The sequence below is a fragment of the Stegodyphus dumicola genome, chromosome 1 (assembly GCF_044657685.1).
Source record: "Stegodyphus dumicola isolate Sdum_Otavi_A_Nest chromosome 1, ASM4465768v1".
Lineage (NCBI taxonomy): Eukaryota > Metazoa > Arthropoda > Arachnida > Araneae > Eresidae > Stegodyphus > Stegodyphus dumicola.
The window spans coordinates 136,685,717-136,704,713 of NC_140768.1; the positions used below are offsets into that span (position 1 = coordinate 136,685,717).

The window sequence follows — 18,997 nt, forward strand, 5'->3', positions numbered from 1 at the left end:
GCTGTTAGTGTTGCAGATTATGTTGTTCCTTAATCTTCGAAATGGATGCGGCTTAGTATTTTTTGTAGACTGTTAGAGCAATTTTACAAAAGTAAGCTTGAACTTTCGATTATGTCAAATAGAATTTCCGATATATATTTACTACCATGTAAAGGATCTAATTCAGAAGTCAAACAACAAAAATCAGTGTTATATTTACCAAATTTTCACAGGACTAGTTCGATGGTTTTACCGAACCACCATCTTCAGCTGCAAAACCGCAAATGAACCACATAGGAAATAATGATTAGATAAGATAAGAAAGCCTGGACAAGAATAAGCAAGTGGCGCCATCTGTTGGTGAAACCAGAACTAAAACATAATTTCTTTAAAGGCCGAAGGCAAATTTGGATTGGAATTAGGATCGTTAACTAGAACAGAAAGATTTTTATGAATGTGAAATGCCTCTAGAAAATCCAGTTCTCCAATGGAAGATGTTTTTTGAATAATTTTGGCAGCAGAAAAACTGAAAGTGTGGTTTTCGGACCAACAATGTTGAGCAACAGAAGACTTCTGTGTTTCCCTTTTTCTAACATATGCCTCATGTTCTTTGACGCGAAATTTTAAGGCTCTCTTAGTTTGGCCAATGTAAATTAAACCACACTGGCAAGGAATCCTATAAATACCCCAGGAATTCATATCCGGAATGGGGTCCTTGAGTATGGAACTCGGAATTTTATTGATGGGAGAATAAACAACCCGAAAGTTAAATTTCTGCAAAATATGTGCAACTTTATAGCTAATTGATGGAAAGAAGGGAATGACAACAGAATTTTTATAATCTCCTAAAACAAGAGTGTGCCTTTTAGTGTGTTGAGATGAGAATTTTTTAACTGCTTGATTAATAATGTTGGGTGGAAAGCCCCTGTCAATAGCTATTGCTTTTAAATAATTTAGTTCTTCATCAAGGGCTAGTTTGGAGGAGCAAACTTGAAGAGCACGGAAAACATAGGAATAAAATGAAGCTAACTTTTGTTTAGTCGGATGACATGATTTAAAGTGTGGTGGAAGGCAAACCGATGAAGGTTTACGGTAAACCGTAGTACTGAAGTTGGATGTGTTACGTGTGACCAGAATGTCGAGAAACGGAAGAGAACTGAAGTTCTGTGAATCTGAAATCTGAATTTGTGTGAAGTTCAGTAAAGTTTCAGATTCACAGAAAGAAATGATTAGTCATCTTATCACTCATAATGTGAAATTCAATAATAAACCTTTGAAACCAAATCTAACTGCGAGAGAAAGAGCTACATTGCTTGAAATTCATTCTAACCCGGATATTATTATTTCAAAGGCCGACAAAGGTGGCCAGATAGTCGTCATGGATAGGAACACTTACATCGATGGTGTCACTAAACTCTTAAACGAAGGACCATATAATCCGATCCCTAAAGATCCTTCACCTTCGGACTTGTCAAAAATAAAAACTGCGATCAAATCTTCGCAAATCATTTCAGGCAACTTAAAACATTCACTTATCCCATCTGTTGCGAATTGTGCCAGATTATATGCTCTTCCCAAAATTCATAAAAGTGGTATTCCTTTCCGCCCTATTGTATCAAATTTAGGTACTGCCTCGTATCCATTAGCTAAATATTTAGTTTCTAGATTTTCAACTCTATTAGACAATAACATTTACACCATAAAAAATTCAAGAGTTTGTAAAAAAAGTTAAAAACATTTCTCCTAGTAATTTACTCATGGTTTCTTTTGATGTAAAATAATTATTCACCAATGTCCCAGTGGAGGGTGCATTAAGATGTCTAGAAACCAGACTTTGCGAATTTCATTTCTCTTGCATCGAAATTGATGAGCTAATTTCTCTCACTCAACTCTGTTTGAAACAAACACATTTTGTTTTCCAAAATAAATATTACAAGCAAACTGAGGGATTAGCCATGGGAAGCCCCTCAGTCCCATCCTGGCTGATATCTACATGCATTATTATGAATCAAAATTGTTTGAAACTTTAAACTTCCCCGCATGGTTCCGCTACGTAGACGATACTTTTACTCTGTTTGAAGGTAATAAAGATGATTTAAATAAAGTTCTTTCAACAATGAATTCTATTGATCCTGCTATTCAGTTCACTTTTGAACTTGAGATTTGCAATTCTCTTCCGTTTCTCGACATTCTGGTCACACGTAACACATCCAACTTCAGTACTACGGTTTACCGTAAACCTTCATCGGTTTGCCTTCCACCACACTTTAAATCATGTCATCCGACTAAACAAAAGTTAGCTTCATTTTATTCCTATGTTTTCCGTGCTCTTCAAGTTTGCTCCTCCAAACTAGCCCTTGATGAAGAACTAAATTATTTAAAAGCAATAGCTATTGACTGGGGCTTTCCACCCAACATTATTAATCAAGCAGTTAAAAAATTCTCATCTCAACACACTAAAAGGCACACTCTTGTTTTAGGAGATTATAAAAATTCTGTTGTCATTCCCTTCTTTCCATCAATTAGCTATAAAGTTGCACATATTTTGCAGAAATTTAACTTTCGGGTTGTTTACTCTCCCATCAATAAAATTCCAACTTCTATACTCAAGGACCCCATTCCGGATATGAATTCCTGGGGTATTTATAGGATTCCTTGCCAGTGCGGTTTAATTTACATTGGCCAAACTAAGAGAGCCTTAAAATTTCGCGTCAAAGAACATGAGGCATATGTTAGAAAAAAGGAAACACAGAAGTCTTCTGTTGCTCAACATTGTTGGTCCAAAAATCACACTTTCAATTTTTCTGCTGCCAAAATTATTCAAAAAACATCTTCCATTGGAGAACTGGATTTTCTAGAGGCATTTCACATTCATAAAAATCTTTCTGTTCTAGTTAATGATCCTAATTCCAATCCAAATTTGCCTTCGGCTTTTAGAAAAATTATGTTTTAGTTCTGGTTTTGCCAACAGATGGCGCCACTTGCTTATTCTTGTCCAGGCTTTCTTATCTTATCTAATCATTATTTCCTATCTGGTTCATTTGCGGTTTTGCAGCTGAAGATGGTGGTTCGGTAAAACCATCGAAACTAGTCCTGTGAAAATTTGGTAAATATAACGCTGATTTTTGTTGTTTGACTTCTGAATTAGTATTTATTCGGCGTGTTATTGTGTCTTAATTATGTAAAGGATCTACAAAGCGAAAGTATGTTTTGAAATCTGAAATCTGTTTATCAATTTCACGCTGCTCTGCGGCAGGGGGGTAGAAACACCGCGGAGCGCAATGAATTGGAAGTTGATCTGTCAGCACTATCCTTATCTTCAGGGCAGATGTTTTTATTTTATTTGGCTTTTAATTCCTTACTAAGTGTAGTATTTCATCTCGATGTACTCCGTCTTTGATATGATTTAAATCAAGTTCCTCGTCATTATAATTCACTTCTGATAGTGAAGAAAGTGACCCAGAGGTTACTGAAAACGAAAACATTTCGATTGACAAATTAGTCGGTATTCTCAACACAGCAAATTATAGGACTTGAACAGCGGAACTTTGTAACTAAACAAGAAATTATGTCTGTTTAATAGAATTAAAGAGAAAGTATTATCACATGAAACGAAGCAACTTACATTGAAAGAAATGTTTAATAAAGTAAACAAATAAATATTAAGCTATTTTTTGTAAATTTCGATACCCTTTAGATCATAATTGTTCTTTATTTCATAAATTACATTTCATATTTTTAATTTTGTAATTTCTGCATGCCATCTTACCAGATTTAAACTGATGATCTATAATCCGGAATCACCGAAGTCCCGACGATTCCGAATTAACGACTTTTGACTGTATTATTTTGTATTAAGCTTCATTGTGTGTTGTGTGAAATAGTGTTGATTAATTTTCAGATTGCATGGCGCTATGTAAAGTGAATTCTATATTTTTAATACGTTTATCTGATAATAATAATAAGTTGAGATTGTGTGAAAGGAAGGATATTACAGATAAGTTTGAATGGCGGTGCAAGAAATCTGGTGAAAATGGACATTTTGTGAAACGGAGTGTAAGGAAGGGTACATGGTTTGCTGAAAGTAGTTTGAGTATGGGTGAAATTTTATTAATTTCTTATTACTGGGTGAATAGACTGCCAGTTGACTACTGGATTTCGGATTTAGAAATTAGCAGTAGTACTGCAGCCGATTGGAACTCTTTCTGTAGGGAAGTGTGCGTGCCACGTAATGAAAATTCTGAAGATTAGGTAAGTTAGTATTTTTAATTATTTGAGGATATTATTTTTATGCATTGTTCTAAATGCAAGGAGTAAATAAATTAATATGGTATTATTGGAAAACTGTTATTAGCAATGATTTAGTTTAAAGTAATTAGGATTGTAATCTAATTTTTATTAATTTAATGCATGTGCTTATTTATATTTTAAGTAGTGTTTTTTAATTTAATTATATTTTAATTTAATGATCGTGATTTTGTGAGTTATATGTTCGTAGTATTTTGGAATACGTCTGAGTAGTATACGTTGAGTATTTTTATGCATTTTCGTGAAATTTTTCTAATTTATGAGAAAAAAGCAGTGTACATGGATATAGTGAAAAGTGTGCGCAATGCCATTTTTGTGCAATTCTGGGATGTTTTTTTAAATAAAAATAAGTCGACGTGTACATGGTTTAGTTATATTTTAATTAAATGATAGTTATTTTGTGAATTTTATGTTTGTAGCAATTTGGTATACATTTCAGTTGAAGTAAACGTGCATGGAAATAATTTAAATATTTGATACTAAGTATTTGTAACCATTTTTAATGTTTGTGGTAGAAATTCGTTGGTGACGTTTATAATATAATAGATAATTTAGAGGTAAAAGTTTTTGGATATTTTATTTATTTTATATGTGGAAATGTTCGTCCTTGGAAAGGGTATATACTTTTTTGCGATCAGGTAATTTCATATATGTTCTTTTTACCGGATTTAAAGATTCACAAAATTTTCATGCATTTTCGTGAAATTTTTCTAATTTATGACAAAAAAAGCAGTGTATATGGACATAGTGAAGATTGTGCGCAATGCCATTTTTGTGCAATTCTGGGATGTTTTTTTAAGTAAAAATAAGTTGACGTGTAAATGGTTTATGTGTATGTGCTATTCGGAAAAACGCGCAAGGAGTATGCGATTGTGCACTTTTTCCCAATTTTGCAGTTAATATTTGTCATGATTGAGCAGTTTTGGGTAAAATCCTAGTATACGGTGCAGCCTTGGCGTGATTTTGAAAATTAGCGCCAACAACAAACATGATCTAAAGAACGTCTATATATATATATATATATATACTATACACTATATACATAGTATATACTGTAGTGTATATACATTGTATATACACTATATACATAGTATATACTATGTATAACTATATATATTCTTTGAATGACCTGTTTACGTTACCCGTCATCGTATATATCCCGTTTTTACTGCTCATCATAAAGTCGCCAAAAGTAGCCAAATCCCGTGTGCACCGGATACTAGGATTAAACCCAGTTTTGTTACATAAAATTTCTAGCGTAAGTGTAATTCGGCTAGTAGATTGTTGGAGAAAGTGTTGAGTAAATAAAAAGAAAAGAAACATGTCTTTACTTCGTGAAGACAAAATGGCGGCGAAAAAAAAATAGAGGGTTGCTGTAGCAGAGTTAGTTGCCAAATTTTCGCTAAAAAATCATAAAGTTACCATAATCCAAAGATTAACCATTAGTATTCTCAACACAGCAATTACAGGACTTGAACAGTGGAACTTTATAACTAAACAAGAAATTATGTCTGTTTAATAGAACTAAAGAGAAAGTATTATCACATGAAACGAAGCAACTTAAACAACTTACATTGAAAGAAATGTTTAATAAAGTAAACAAATAAATATTATTGTTTATTATATATAATTATTGTTTAAATATAATTATTGTTTTTATTAAATATAATTATTGTTTTCTTTTTGTAAATTTTGATACCCTTTAGATCATAATTGTTCTTTATTTCATAAATTACAGTTTCATATTTTTAATTTTGTAATTTCTGCATGCCATCTTACCAGATTTAAACTGATGATCTATAATCCAGAAAAATCGATAATCTGGAATCGCCGAAGTCTCGATAAGTCCGGATTAACGACTTTTGACTGTATATGACAACTCACAATCCTTTCTTTATGTGGCAACCAAGGCTTACTACATCTCTGGATATTTTCACAAATGTAACTGAAGATTATGTATCTCTCCTAGTGAAATTTTAATGTTTTAGCATAGCAGTGAACTGCATAATACAGTTTTTGTCACCTTCAACGAAATCTCAGAATCAGCTTTCTGCAATCATAAAGCATGACTGGCTTAAAGGCATTATGCGCCTCTTTTTTTTTTTTTTTTTTTCTCATTTTAGGATTCTGGCACCGAATTTGTGTATAGTGCCAAGTTTGTGGAATTCTCTAATGTACACAGCAAAAACAGATTGATAAACACACGAGAACAACAGTGCAAAAAACCGAGAACATTGCATATCTTATATGGAAAAAGAAGAATGAAAAAAAAAAAAAAAATAGGTGGCATTAGATGCATCAGTGAAATAAACCTAAAGATATCCAAATAAATGCTTCTCTTCAAATGCTTCAGTCATCTGAAGTACTAATACCATTTTTTACCAGTATAATTTCAAATGAGATGCAGTAAAATTATTTCTGTCTTGCAAATGTAATTTTTTGGTATAATCTTAGTATACAGTACGGCCTTGGCGCAATTTGAAAATTGTTACCAACACCAAAATGACTCATTTACTGCTCATCATAAATTACTGTATTTACTGCTCATAATGTCGCTAAATCCGGTGTGTACCGTACATTAGGATTAAACCAATTTTTTTACACTACCTAAATATTTGATTTTTTTTTTTTTTTTTTTTTTTTTTTTTTTTTGATAAATATTCTACATTCAGTTTATTGCTAATGAACTGATGGATTTTATTATATTCCTATTTTCAGTATTATCAAAAGATAATTGCAAAAGTTTTTGTTTTTTTCATTTGTTGACAATTAATACTGTTCAGCTAATTCTAATTAATACATTTAAAATCCATTGAAAGGTACTAACTTTACAAAAAAACTATTAAATAATAGTTACATATTTTTATACAGATATAAATGTATGGAAGTTTTGAAATTAATACAATAATTAATAATTCATTTATACAGATATAAATGTATGGAAGTTTTGAAATTAATACAATAATTAATAATTCATTTATACAGATAGAATTCACTTCATTTATACAGATATAAATGCATGGAAGTTTTGAAATTAATACAATAATTTAGAGCACCTTGGTTAAATAAAATGTATCTTCCTAAACATTAAAACAAAAAAAATTATTATCAACATTTTTTAATAAAATAATGCATAAATAAGTTTGAAATAAATAAATGGGATGTTTTGCTACCTAAAGTGTAAAATTGCAGTAGAGTTTAAGGCTACCGTAAAATACTACGAAGCAACTTATTCCTAGCTGACTTAACTGAAAGTTATTTCCAAAATAATTTGTAAATAACATGCATTTATAAATAAAAAAATATTCTGTCAAAATATTATTTTACAAAATCAAAGATCGTTAGATACCCATGCCTTCAAAGACATACTTCCTAAAACCTGAAATATTGTAAAAAAAAGTGTAAAACATTATTACTCACAAAATACTTCATTTAAATCCTTTCTGTAAACAAAACACACAACAAAAACTTAGAAACAAACAATTTGTGACAATTTAAAATTCGTTCTACGCATTCACAGTTGCCATATTTTGTTAGCGAATAATTACGTTTCGATCAGATCCTTTCCTAATCGCCAACACATAATAGCTACATAAAGGCCACATAAAAAGTTAAAGTAAAGATGAAAATTTGTAGAAGAAGCAGAAGTCTACTGTGACGTCACATCAACTTGAGTCCAATGCCGACAACACGCTTACTCTGATATTAGGGATTCAGAAATTTTTTTCTTTTTTTAAAGTAAATCGCCTTATTTTATCTTATTTGTAAGCAGAAACTAACTAATTACAAAAATGATTATAACGTTGAAAACATTAAAACAGCAGACTTTTAAAATTGAAGTGGAGGAATCTGAGTCGGTATGTAGGCTTAAATATAATGGTTTTTAAAGAAAATCGCTGCGTAATCCTTACTGCATGTTTGTCTGTGATATTTAGGATAATGTAATTAGTAATACCATTTGTTTTATATGTCACATGGAATTATCTTTTGTTAAAACATGTTTGTGAGAAGGGATAAATATTGTTCCTATTCCTTGTATTTAAAGCCAAATGAAAAACAAACCTATTCCCTTTCAGTTTAACTTCACATGCCTTACCTACATAATTTGTTTTCATTGAAAATTTATGACTTTGCATTTTCCCCTTTCATGTAATGAAATTCTGACTGTCAGCAAAATTAAATCTTGTTTTGAACTTTGCGCATTTTACTTCCTGTTTACATCAGTTTTAAAAAGGTTAGCGTTAAATAATTTTTAAATTGCCATTTGAATTGTCACGAAGACGTTTTCGTGTGAAATTCAGAAGTGTTATGTTACGCTTAGATTTTCTTTATAGCATATGCACAGTAAGAGTTCTTAGTTCTATTTTTTAATTATAATATTTGAGTTCTATTTGTATTTAAATATGCATATATTTGTGAATTTAAAATGTATCTTCACTATATGTCATTTTGAAATTTCAAGTAGTTGCTAATTGTATTACTGACGAAATAATTGTTTTGAGTAACAGTTTCTTAATATAAATTATATTTAATAATTTTATATTTATGTTTGTAATTTAACGATGCTATTATATTTATGTGGTAGGCCATGGAGCATTTATTAAATGACGCTTTTCTGATATGTAGGTCATCATGTTTGTAATATGATTTAAATAAATATTAAATTGCATAGTTATTTTTTAATTCACTAGGCATATAAAACATTAACATGTAACGAATATGTCAGCATATTCTGTTCTCATCAGATGATTCTGAATTGGGAAGTTTTATGTTTTGGTAGTTGGGAAACAAATCCCAGAATTAATATTTATCCTCCTAACATTTAACGGCTTGAAAACTAAAATTTCAACTGGAACCTAAAAGATCTGTTGAAGAGTACAGATGTCTGTTGACTGATACTGCCCTAGATTCAAACTTTTAGCCAGGCTTGTGGCCTGGATTGAAAGGAAAAAAAAAAAACTTGGAATTATTAAATAAATGCTTATAAAATTGGGGAGAGGTAACTTTATGAAAAAAAGGGAGAGGAAAACCCATGAAACCTTTATAATATGTTTAAATAAGTAGTTTTGGCAGAAAATTAGGTTATTTGAAAGGTTTTGACAGGCCATCACACCATCTACATCTTCACAATAAATCTTTAGCAGGATGAATGTTGTGTAATTTTGGTAATCAGATTTCTCACTTAGTCATATCCTTTTATTTCTTCAATCTGCATCCATTTATCTTGTACAATAAAACAGTTTTCTTAACATTGAAATAAATTATTTGTAACATATCCAGAATTATTTAAAATAAAATATAGTGATTCTAATGCTGCGTAAGAAAAATGTATTGATACATGGTAGACATTTTTGATTTTTTCTGTAAATATGTTTCTTTCTACGAAATATAGATAAAACGTGTTAAACTTTTATTTAATAATATCTAATATAATTGTTAACTTTAGAGATATAAATGTTTCATGTATATTTGGTTAATCATGTATTGTCATGCATATATGCATTGTATTTGATTTATTTTCATATGAGATTTTGATGTCATATAACCTTATTACTTATGCTTAAATAATTAATATTAGGTAAAATCCTAGTATACGGTGCAGCCTTGGCGCGATTTTGAAAATTATCGGCAGCACAAAAAATGGCCCAAAGAACGTCTATGTACATACTACACATTTTATACTCTCACTATATACCCATAGTATAAACTATATAGTGTATACTATGTATAACTATATATATATTCTTTGAATAACTCGTTTACTATTCATTCTATATGTTCCGTTGGCACAGCTTTAGTATTAGTCCTTTTTGGCGAGAAATTTGTTTGGCGACATTTTAGAGGGATAAATGAAAAATTATGATAACCTTGGTAACCCTAAATACTGAGCTTCAAACATGCCGCCATTTCTGTCCACGTAACTTTAACGAATTTGATAGGTATCAGAGCTTTGATGGCAGGAGGGATAAATTGTGTGTTTTTCTTAAAGTTACTTTTGTGTTAGGAAAGCACAACATTTAAAATAGTTTTTAAAAAGCCAAATTTTTGATAGTTAAAACTGGACTTTTAATATTACATCACATGAGTCTTGACATTTTTTCATATGTCAACTCTGCATATTATTATAAACTCCAACCCCCCAAGGAAAAAAAAAAAACACATTTTCAGTAGCATAAGGTAAACTCTTGGTGTTTCCTTTGCTAAGGAGATCAAAATTACCATGGTCTAGAAATACTTATTTACCTCATATTAGAACTATAGGGATGTGTAATTGCATGAATTCATAGGTTCAAATCAGGACCAAAATCAGGTTTCATTATTGCTTTTATAACATTTTCATAATTTGTCTGACTATAAAAAATATAATGTTGCTTAGATTATGGAATATATTGCTTATAATTTAGAGTTCTCAAATTTTGTAAATCTTACAACCTAACAGCTGTATATGAATAACCTACACTGAGTATTATTACTTTTATTAATAGTATGTTGACATAGCAGTCGACTTTTTATTTTAAATTTAAAGAAAATTTTCTACATTACTTAAACATTTTATCTAACAGAAATCTGAATTTTTTGTAATAAAAACTATAATAAGAGTACAATTTATATATAAAAATTTGACTACATGGCAAGCACTTAGATACTGATTTCAATGTCTTTAAATGTTATTATCATAAAGTTTAGATATATTCTTATTAAGTTAAGATATACTTTTATTCTATTATAAAGTTTAGATGTACAGAACAGAAGGCACACTTTGTGCTTACGACTCAGTCAACCACTTGTGGCAAGATAACTTATGATAACAATTAAGTTCAAATGTAAAATTTAAATTCAAATAAATTTGTAGCCCAAAGGCTGCACAAATCAATTTAATGCAAAGTTGGTTAAAAACTTAACTGGCATGGAATTCAGCTATCAGCAATTATAATGCAAGGCTGAAGACTACAAATCTTTTCTTATCTAGCAACCTATTAATGTGGCCTCAAAAGGCAAAACACGGTTTGTTTTACAAAATAAAAACTTCATTTGGATTCTGGTGAGAAAACGGATGGAGGAAATCGACAGTAAAGATCCCAAGCATAAAATAACTCTGGTTACAAAATAAAGGAACGTTACAATATACTATGTTCCCTGATTAATTATTCAGTACATGAAATAGTGTAATGCATTTTTGTTTGCATCACATACAAATTATTTATTTTATTTAAATGCTTTCCAAAACTGACAGGATTTTGCAAACATATTGACCATATTTTTCGACCTATAGATGCAACACTTCTTCTCTTCAGAAGTAAGATTTAGAATTAAGAAATAAGAAGAATTATGAATAGAAAATAAATACATATGCTGGCTAGCAGAAGAAGGATGCCTACATAAAGTACTTTTTAAGAGAAACTGGCTCAGATTCACATTACATCTACGGGAAACTACTAAAACTCCCACATAGCCAGCCTGAGCTACCACTGTTCAGTGGCTATCACTCCACCACTAGTGGAATCCAATGACTGTTCGAATTTTCACAGAAATCATCATTTACGATGATTGTTGTATTATTACCATTGGTACAAAATTTACTCATTATGATAATTTAATTTTAGATTTTAAATTATAATCATAAATTACTTGTAATAAATTGAGGGATTAAAAAATACACACTTCTTAATATTTTTACCACTTACAATATTTAATCATAAAAAATATTTCTAACACTGGTACAAAACTTGCCCATTATAATTGAATTTGATTTCCTTCACTTTGAAATATTTTTTTTATTTTCTTTTAATAACAGAATCTAAGAAACTAAAGTAACATATACTAGTTTGAAATGCATTTATTAACCTTTTGTAAATTTCATTATTCATAAACATAAAAATTAACCTTTTGTAAAAAAAATTTTTTTTTTTTTTTTTTTTTTTTTTTTTTTTTTTCTTTTAATAACAGAATCTAAGAAACTAAAGTAACATATACTAGTTTGAAATGCATTTATTAACCTTTTGTAAATTTCATTATTCATAAACATAAAAATTAACCTTTTGTAAAAAAAAATTTTTTTTTTTCTTTTCTTTTAATAACAGAATCTAAGAAACTAAAGTAACATATACTAGTTTGAAATGCATTTATTAACCTTTTGTAAATTTCATTATTCATAAACATAAAAATTAACCTTTTGTAAATTTAAAATATTAACTAAGTACTAATATAATAAAATACAAATATGAACTAACTACTTAAAATATTAATGTTTAATACATTATATTTCGTAATTAAAAATATTAACATTTTGTAAATTTCATTACTCATAACATAATAATTGTTATAAATTCATTCACAGTAGTGTTTCAAGAATTTATCATAGCAGTACTAGAAATATTGAAAATTAGAGAAAGATTGTTTATTCTGATTAAGAGCTTATTTTTTAGGATTGTTATTTAGTCTAGATCGGGTTTTGTTGACAATCCGTCATTTTTTTCCGATCTTCAAAACCGGGTCTACCTTGGCGACCGAAGTTTGTCACCAAATAAAATATCGCCAAAAGGACCAATACTAAAGCTGTTCCATTCCGTTTTTACTGCTCATCATAAAGTCGCCAAAAGTAGCCAAGTCTCTTGTGCACCGGATACTAGGATTAAACCTTAATATTATAATATTTTTCAGTTATAGTATACATTTTAGGACTAAGAAATTAAAAAGTATTTTTCTTTATACCTCAGTAAAGTGTAAATAAATGTGGATATATTTCACAGCATTTGTAATCTACCAAGTTGTACCCTATTTCTAAATATAGCTATCTCCTTCCTTTTAAAACATCCTGTGTCTGTTGCTAAGTTAACAGATACTAATGTAGATAAGTATATGTTGTAAGATAAACTTTTATTTTAATATTTAGTGAACTAAGCTATAATTTGTTTTAGGAATATTTTTGTAAATTTTCTGATATCAGATGTAAAATGTGATTAAAAAAAAGTAATTTACTTTTTATTAAACTAGCAGTTAAGATTATAAGAACTTCCTTCATATGTATATCATCCAAGATAATTCTATATCATAGTGTCCACAAGCAGCTGAATTAATAAGATATTTGACTAGAATTCAAATCCCAATGAGCATGCTGAGTGTTCAGGAATTCTGGGATTCCCTCCTCTGTGTTTTATATTAATATGAACTGATTTCTGTTAGAAAATCCTCAACAAAGGCATTCTCTCCCCTTAAGCTGTTATTTGTTTGTCGTAATTAGCTAAACAAATAAGAAATACCGTATAGTGAGTTCTTGATTAATATATATGTACACTGCACAAAAGAATAAAAGGGACAGCTCTATAATTCCCGTTCTACTGGGGCAATTAACAAAATTCAAATTGCATTTTTCATGTCTCAAAAACATGACTTAGGTCATATATTAGATTTATATAAAGCACTAGTCTAATATAGGTATTTTGTCACAAAATCAGAATTTTTCTGAAAAGACATGCCAATTTTTTTCCATATTTCTATTCTTCAACTCAAATTATGCCTAAATATTAAATTTTGTAAAATGTGTAGAAATTTTTTCAAAAAATTTATGGAAAATATCTAAAAATATAAATTTTAAAAATAAATCTTAAAATATGTGCAAATTGCATTGGGATTAAGCCCTAATTTTGGACAAAAGAATCAAGTACAAAGAAAAAAAAAAAATGTTAATAAATATACATCAAATTTAATTAACATTGAGGAGCTAAAATTTTGAGAGCTAATCTTTTAAAAACTACTCATGTGATTTTTACAAAACATGGCAGTTTGGCATAATTTGAGTCGTAGAATTGAAATATGGAAAAAATTGGCGTATCATTTAAGAAAAAAGTCCGATTCTGTGTCAAAATACCTATATTAGAACTACGCTATATATAAATCTAATACATATCTTAGGTCGCGCTTTGGGGAATTGAATTTCATGAATCGACCCAGTAGAACAGGAAATATAGAACTCCCCCCCCCTTTTTTTTTTCTGGTAGTGTACCTGATTTTAAAAATTTGGAACTGACACGAAATAAAAAATGCCTCATTTATTAAGAATTTATTATGAACTAGTGTCTTCAATAAGAGAATCTTACCAGCATATAAAGCAATAATTAAAAATAGAATAGATTAAAGAGTTGATTTTCCAATATTGATATTAATTATATTATTGTTTGATAATATATGGAAAGATTTGGAAAATTTTATGATGGAAATTTTTCTTATGTGGAACTAATTGCTTTGATCATGTAGGTTAGAACATTTAAGGAAAAAATAGAAGCACATAAAGGTAATGAATTTCCTGCAAATTGCCAAAAGCTGATATATGCAGGTAAGCATTATCCTGTATTGTTGCTGCTTTTTTAGGGTTAGATTCAGTTACAATATTCTGATTTTATATCAATTTTCAGATTATCTTCATTACATAAGAAAAAATATATAAACTGATTATTATTCATATTTGTTCATGGAGAGTGTTGAAGCAGGGGGGGAAATGTGTATTGTGACTAATACAGTCAAAAGTCATTAATTCGGACACCCATAATCCGGACCTCAAAGCTACAAACTTTCTGCGCATGCGTCGTGTTGACGCATGTGCGTAAGACCTTTACGGCTGCAAATATGCGTGTGCGCAAAATACGTTTACGAATGCAGTTCAATGTATAATGGACGGTATAAGCTAAGCTAAAATTATCTAATTCAGTTAATGTTGCAGATTGCGTTGTTCCTTAATCTTCGAATTGGATTCGGCTTATTATTTTTTGCAGACTGTTAGAGCAATTTTATAAAAGTAAGCTTGAACTTTCGATTATGTCAAGTAGAATTTCTGATATATATTTGGTGGTTGTGTGTGCTTAATGCATGATATAATTAAAGAAAATAAGAGTAGACAATCTCCTATAACAAAAGAATATATTAAGTACTAAATTACATTGCAGAGATCAACACAGAGCTCGGAACACAGTTCGTGCTAGCGTCGCGTACACTTGTCCGACGAGAAGTCTGAGTGAGTAAAGATGTCGATTTGCTGCTCCGATTAAGAACTGGATTTTACACGTGGCGCCATCTCATGAATAGAAGTTGAAGTATCTGTCGGAACGCCACATATATTTACTAATATGTAAAGGATCTACAAAGCAAAAGTATGTTTCGAAGTCCATTAAACAAAAAGTGGAATTGCTCCAAAAAATGGATAAAGGCATATCCTTTGTTTTTTAACCATTCCGAAATCTGTTTATCAATTTCGCGCTGCTCTGTGGCGGGGGGGACGCCGCAGCGCGCAATGAATTAAAAGTTGATCTGTCAGCAGTATCCTTATCTTCATGTCAGATGTTTTTATTTTATATTGCTTATAATTCCTTACTAAATGTAGTATTTCATCTCGATGTACTCCGTCTTTGATATGATTTAAATCAAATTCCTCATCATTATAATTCGCTTCCGATAGCGAAGAAAGTGACAGATGTTATTGAAAACAAAAAAATTTCGATTGACAAATTAGTCGGTATTCTCGACACAGCAATTATAGGACTTGAACAGTGGAACTTTGTAACTGAACAAGAAATTATGTCTGTTTATAGAATTAAAGAGAATGTATTATCACCTAAAAAATGAAGTAACTTAAACAACTTACATTGAAAGAAATGTTTATTAAAGTAAACAAATAAATATTAAGCTTTTTTTTTTTTGTAAATATTGATACCATTTAGATCATAATTGTTCTTTATTTCATAAATTACGGTTTCATATTTTTAATTTTAGAATTTCTGCATGCCATCTTATGAGATTTAAACTGATGATCGATAATCTTGAATCGCCGAAGTCCCGACGAGTCCGGATTAACGACTTTTGACTGTATTAGATTGGCAGTACCATGAATGTTTCATGCATTAACAATCATTCATTTTTATTTCATTATTGTGTTGTCTTCATTCCACTTTTAGAATCACCAGTAACCAAATGGCTAAGACTATTGAATGCTAAATGCCTGCTATATGCAGGATCGCCATTATGAATTTGCTATCCAGTGCAATACTTTATTGCATTACCCTACCAATTAACTCTTTCTTAATCATAAGTTAATTTTGTTGTCCAAAAAAATTGTACTATCCTATGTAAATGAATGTGTTACATCCTAGGTTTCCTAATTCATCATCAACTGAATTGAAGTGGTTTTAATTCCTAATACACTGGCAATGGCTACATGTGGTTTGTGGATATTTTCCCCTTATGTAATATGACTGCAGTTTCTATTTAAAGTCTTCCATGAAGGCATTCTTCTTAAGGCTGGTAGTTTTACGTGCTTAGTCAATAACCAGTTAGCCACTATTTCATTCTTAGCCCCCACCTGTGTCTGAGTGGTGGTTATCCCTTAATACTGGTAGTTCAATCAACATGTATGTTTGGACTTGGGCAAACAGTGGTTAGTTTTCATGTTTTCCCTAGTATGTAACATGAATATAAGCCAGTTTCTTTCAGAAAGTCCTTCACAAAGTTCCTTCATATGTCCACTTAGGCAGATAGCCCGTGTGTCTTTGCCATATTCAAATAATGTAACCTAACGAAACCATCATTTCATTTATTCCATCTCCTTTATAGGTGTACTAAATTGTAAGACATTCTTCTGATTTTGTAGATACTACAATTAGTGTTCATACATACTACTTGAAACGAAGACATTTAAAAAAAAAATGAAAACGAGAATTATCATTTTCCTTATTTTTGCCCATCATTTTAATTTCATGTCATATTAGAACATTTTTCTCCGAGTCTTAAAATATCTTTAGTCTGTTATCAGTAATTCTCTCTGTTAGATAATCTCATAATGAAATGCAAGCTACTCCGGTGGATTTATTACAGTGGCTATAGACCTTAAAAATATTGCTGTCGCTGTATGTCTGATATTAGGGTTCATACATGTTATATTTTTGTCATAAACAGAATTATCGTACTAAAGTGAATGTGTAATTTGCTTCTGCTGTAAAAATAATATTTTGTAAAATGTAACCTGTTAAAAGAGGGATCTGGATTTCTATGAATTCTGCCAGAATTTTTTACGGTTTTTTATTTTCGAAAGTAATTTTATTTCTTTATTTTTCAGGAAAAATTCTTAGTGATGATACGAAAATTAGTGATTATGACATTGATGAAAAGAAATTTGTAGTTATTATGGTTACTAAGGTAAGTTTCTATATGTAGCACTTTAATTTATTATGTTTAGTAATATCCAAAAGGTACTACAGTCAAAACTCGTTAATCCGGACTCGTCGGGACTTCAGCAATTACGGTATATAGATCATCAGCTTAAATCTGGTAAGATGGCATGCAGAAATTATAAAATTAAAAATATGAAACCGTAATTTATGAAATAAAGAACAATTATGATCTAAAAAGTATCGAAATTTACAAAAAAAAAAAAAAAAAAAGCTTAATATTTATTTTTTTACTTTATTAAACATTTCTTTCAATGTAAGTTATTTAAGTTGCTTTGTTTTATGTGGTAATACTTTCTCTCTAATTCTATATAAACAGACATAATTTCTTGTTCAGTTAAAAAGTTCCGCTGTTCAAGTCCTGTAATTGCTGTGCCGAGAATACCGACTAACTTGTTAATCGAAATTTTTTCGTTTCCACTAACCTCTCTGTCACTTTCTTCATGCCTTTATCCATTTTTTGCAGCAATTCCACTTTTTGTATGATGGACATCGAAACATACCGTCACTTCGTGGATCCTTTGGGAGCTCTAGCATCGGAAATTCTATTTGACATAATCAAAAGTTCAAGCTTACTTTTTATAAAATTACTCTAACAGTCTGCAAAAAATAATAAGCCGGACCCAATTCGAAGATTAAGGAACAACGCAATCTGCAACATTAACTGAAATAGATAATTAGATAATTTTAGTTTAGCTTATACCATCCGTTATACATTAAATCTTGCGTGCATGTGTCAAGGCGACGCATGCGCAGAAAGTTTGTAGCTTTGAGGTCCGGATTATGGGTGTCTGAATTAACAACTTTTGACTGTATCACATTATCCATCGAATGCTCCCACAAAGTTGCCAGCCGTTGACGACTAATTTTTTTCCAATCTAACAAAGAAAAAACACTAAGCATTTTAAAAACTGGTAGCACACTGACAATTACAAAAAACCAAAATAAATTAACAAAACTAAAAATACACGTAACATTCATTAAGAAACACTGAAATTGCATAGTTATCGATATACAATAGATAGTGATGATTGCAGTGAGTTATCAGTACTTAGTGGGTACATTTTATTTTTGATTACAGCTTCACATCGACATCACACCACTTTCGTTATTACATGATGCCTCTATTAGTTCCTTTTATTTGATGGGCACCTCATTCGGACAAGTTTTCAAACGGTGCCACAAATTTTCGATATGATTGAGGTCAGGACTGTTGCCTGGCCATGACAACAATTTAATGCTCTTTGTACGAAACCACTCTTTCGATATTTTGGCCGTGTGCCGAGGAGCAGAATCCTGCTGAAAAGTAAACGAAGCATTGTTGGGAAAGAGATCTCTGATGGAAATTAGAAGTTTTGGTTCTAGAATAGTGTCAATGTTTTTTCTGCCATTCAGTGTACCATCGATGACATGAAGGCGACCAATACCATCTGCTGACATGCATGACCAAATCATAACACTAACTGGGTTCTTCACAGTTGCTTGAATGCAGTCAG

General features: G+C 30.4%; 2 protein-coding genes across 8 annotated transcripts in view; one reads left to right on the forward strand and one right to left on the reverse strand.

Annotated features, from left to right (window-relative positions):
* The window catches only part of LOC118201403 (sperm-specific sodium:proton exchanger-like), a 251,684-nt gene extending 243,842 nt beyond the window's left edge, over positions 1-7,842 (reverse strand). For 5 of the 6 annotated variants that reach the window (XR_015042259.1, XR_015042261.1, XM_085821147.1 and 2 more), the window contains exon 1: positions 7,708-7,842. The gene's annotated coding sequence lies outside the window, so the exon portion shown is untranslated. The remainder of the gene's footprint in view (positions 1-7,707) is intronic. The other variant, XM_085821158.1, reaches the window with a different exon arrangement.
* A 98-nt stretch (positions 7,843-7,940) lies between these two features.
* Rad23 (UV excision repair protein Rad23) overlaps positions 7,941-18,997 on the forward strand; it is a 67,695-nt gene continuing 56,638 nt past the window's right edge. For both annotated transcript variants that reach the window (XM_035374319.2, XM_035374318.2), the window contains exons 1-3: positions 7,941-8,144; positions 14,542-14,620; positions 17,390-17,469. In XM_035374319.2, the coding sequence (XP_035230210.2) occupies positions 8,079-8,144; positions 14,542-14,620; positions 17,390-17,469 (225 nt within the window). In that variant the 5' untranslated portion in view covers positions 7,941-8,078. The remainder of the gene's footprint in view (positions 8,145-14,541; positions 14,621-17,389; positions 17,470-18,997) is intronic.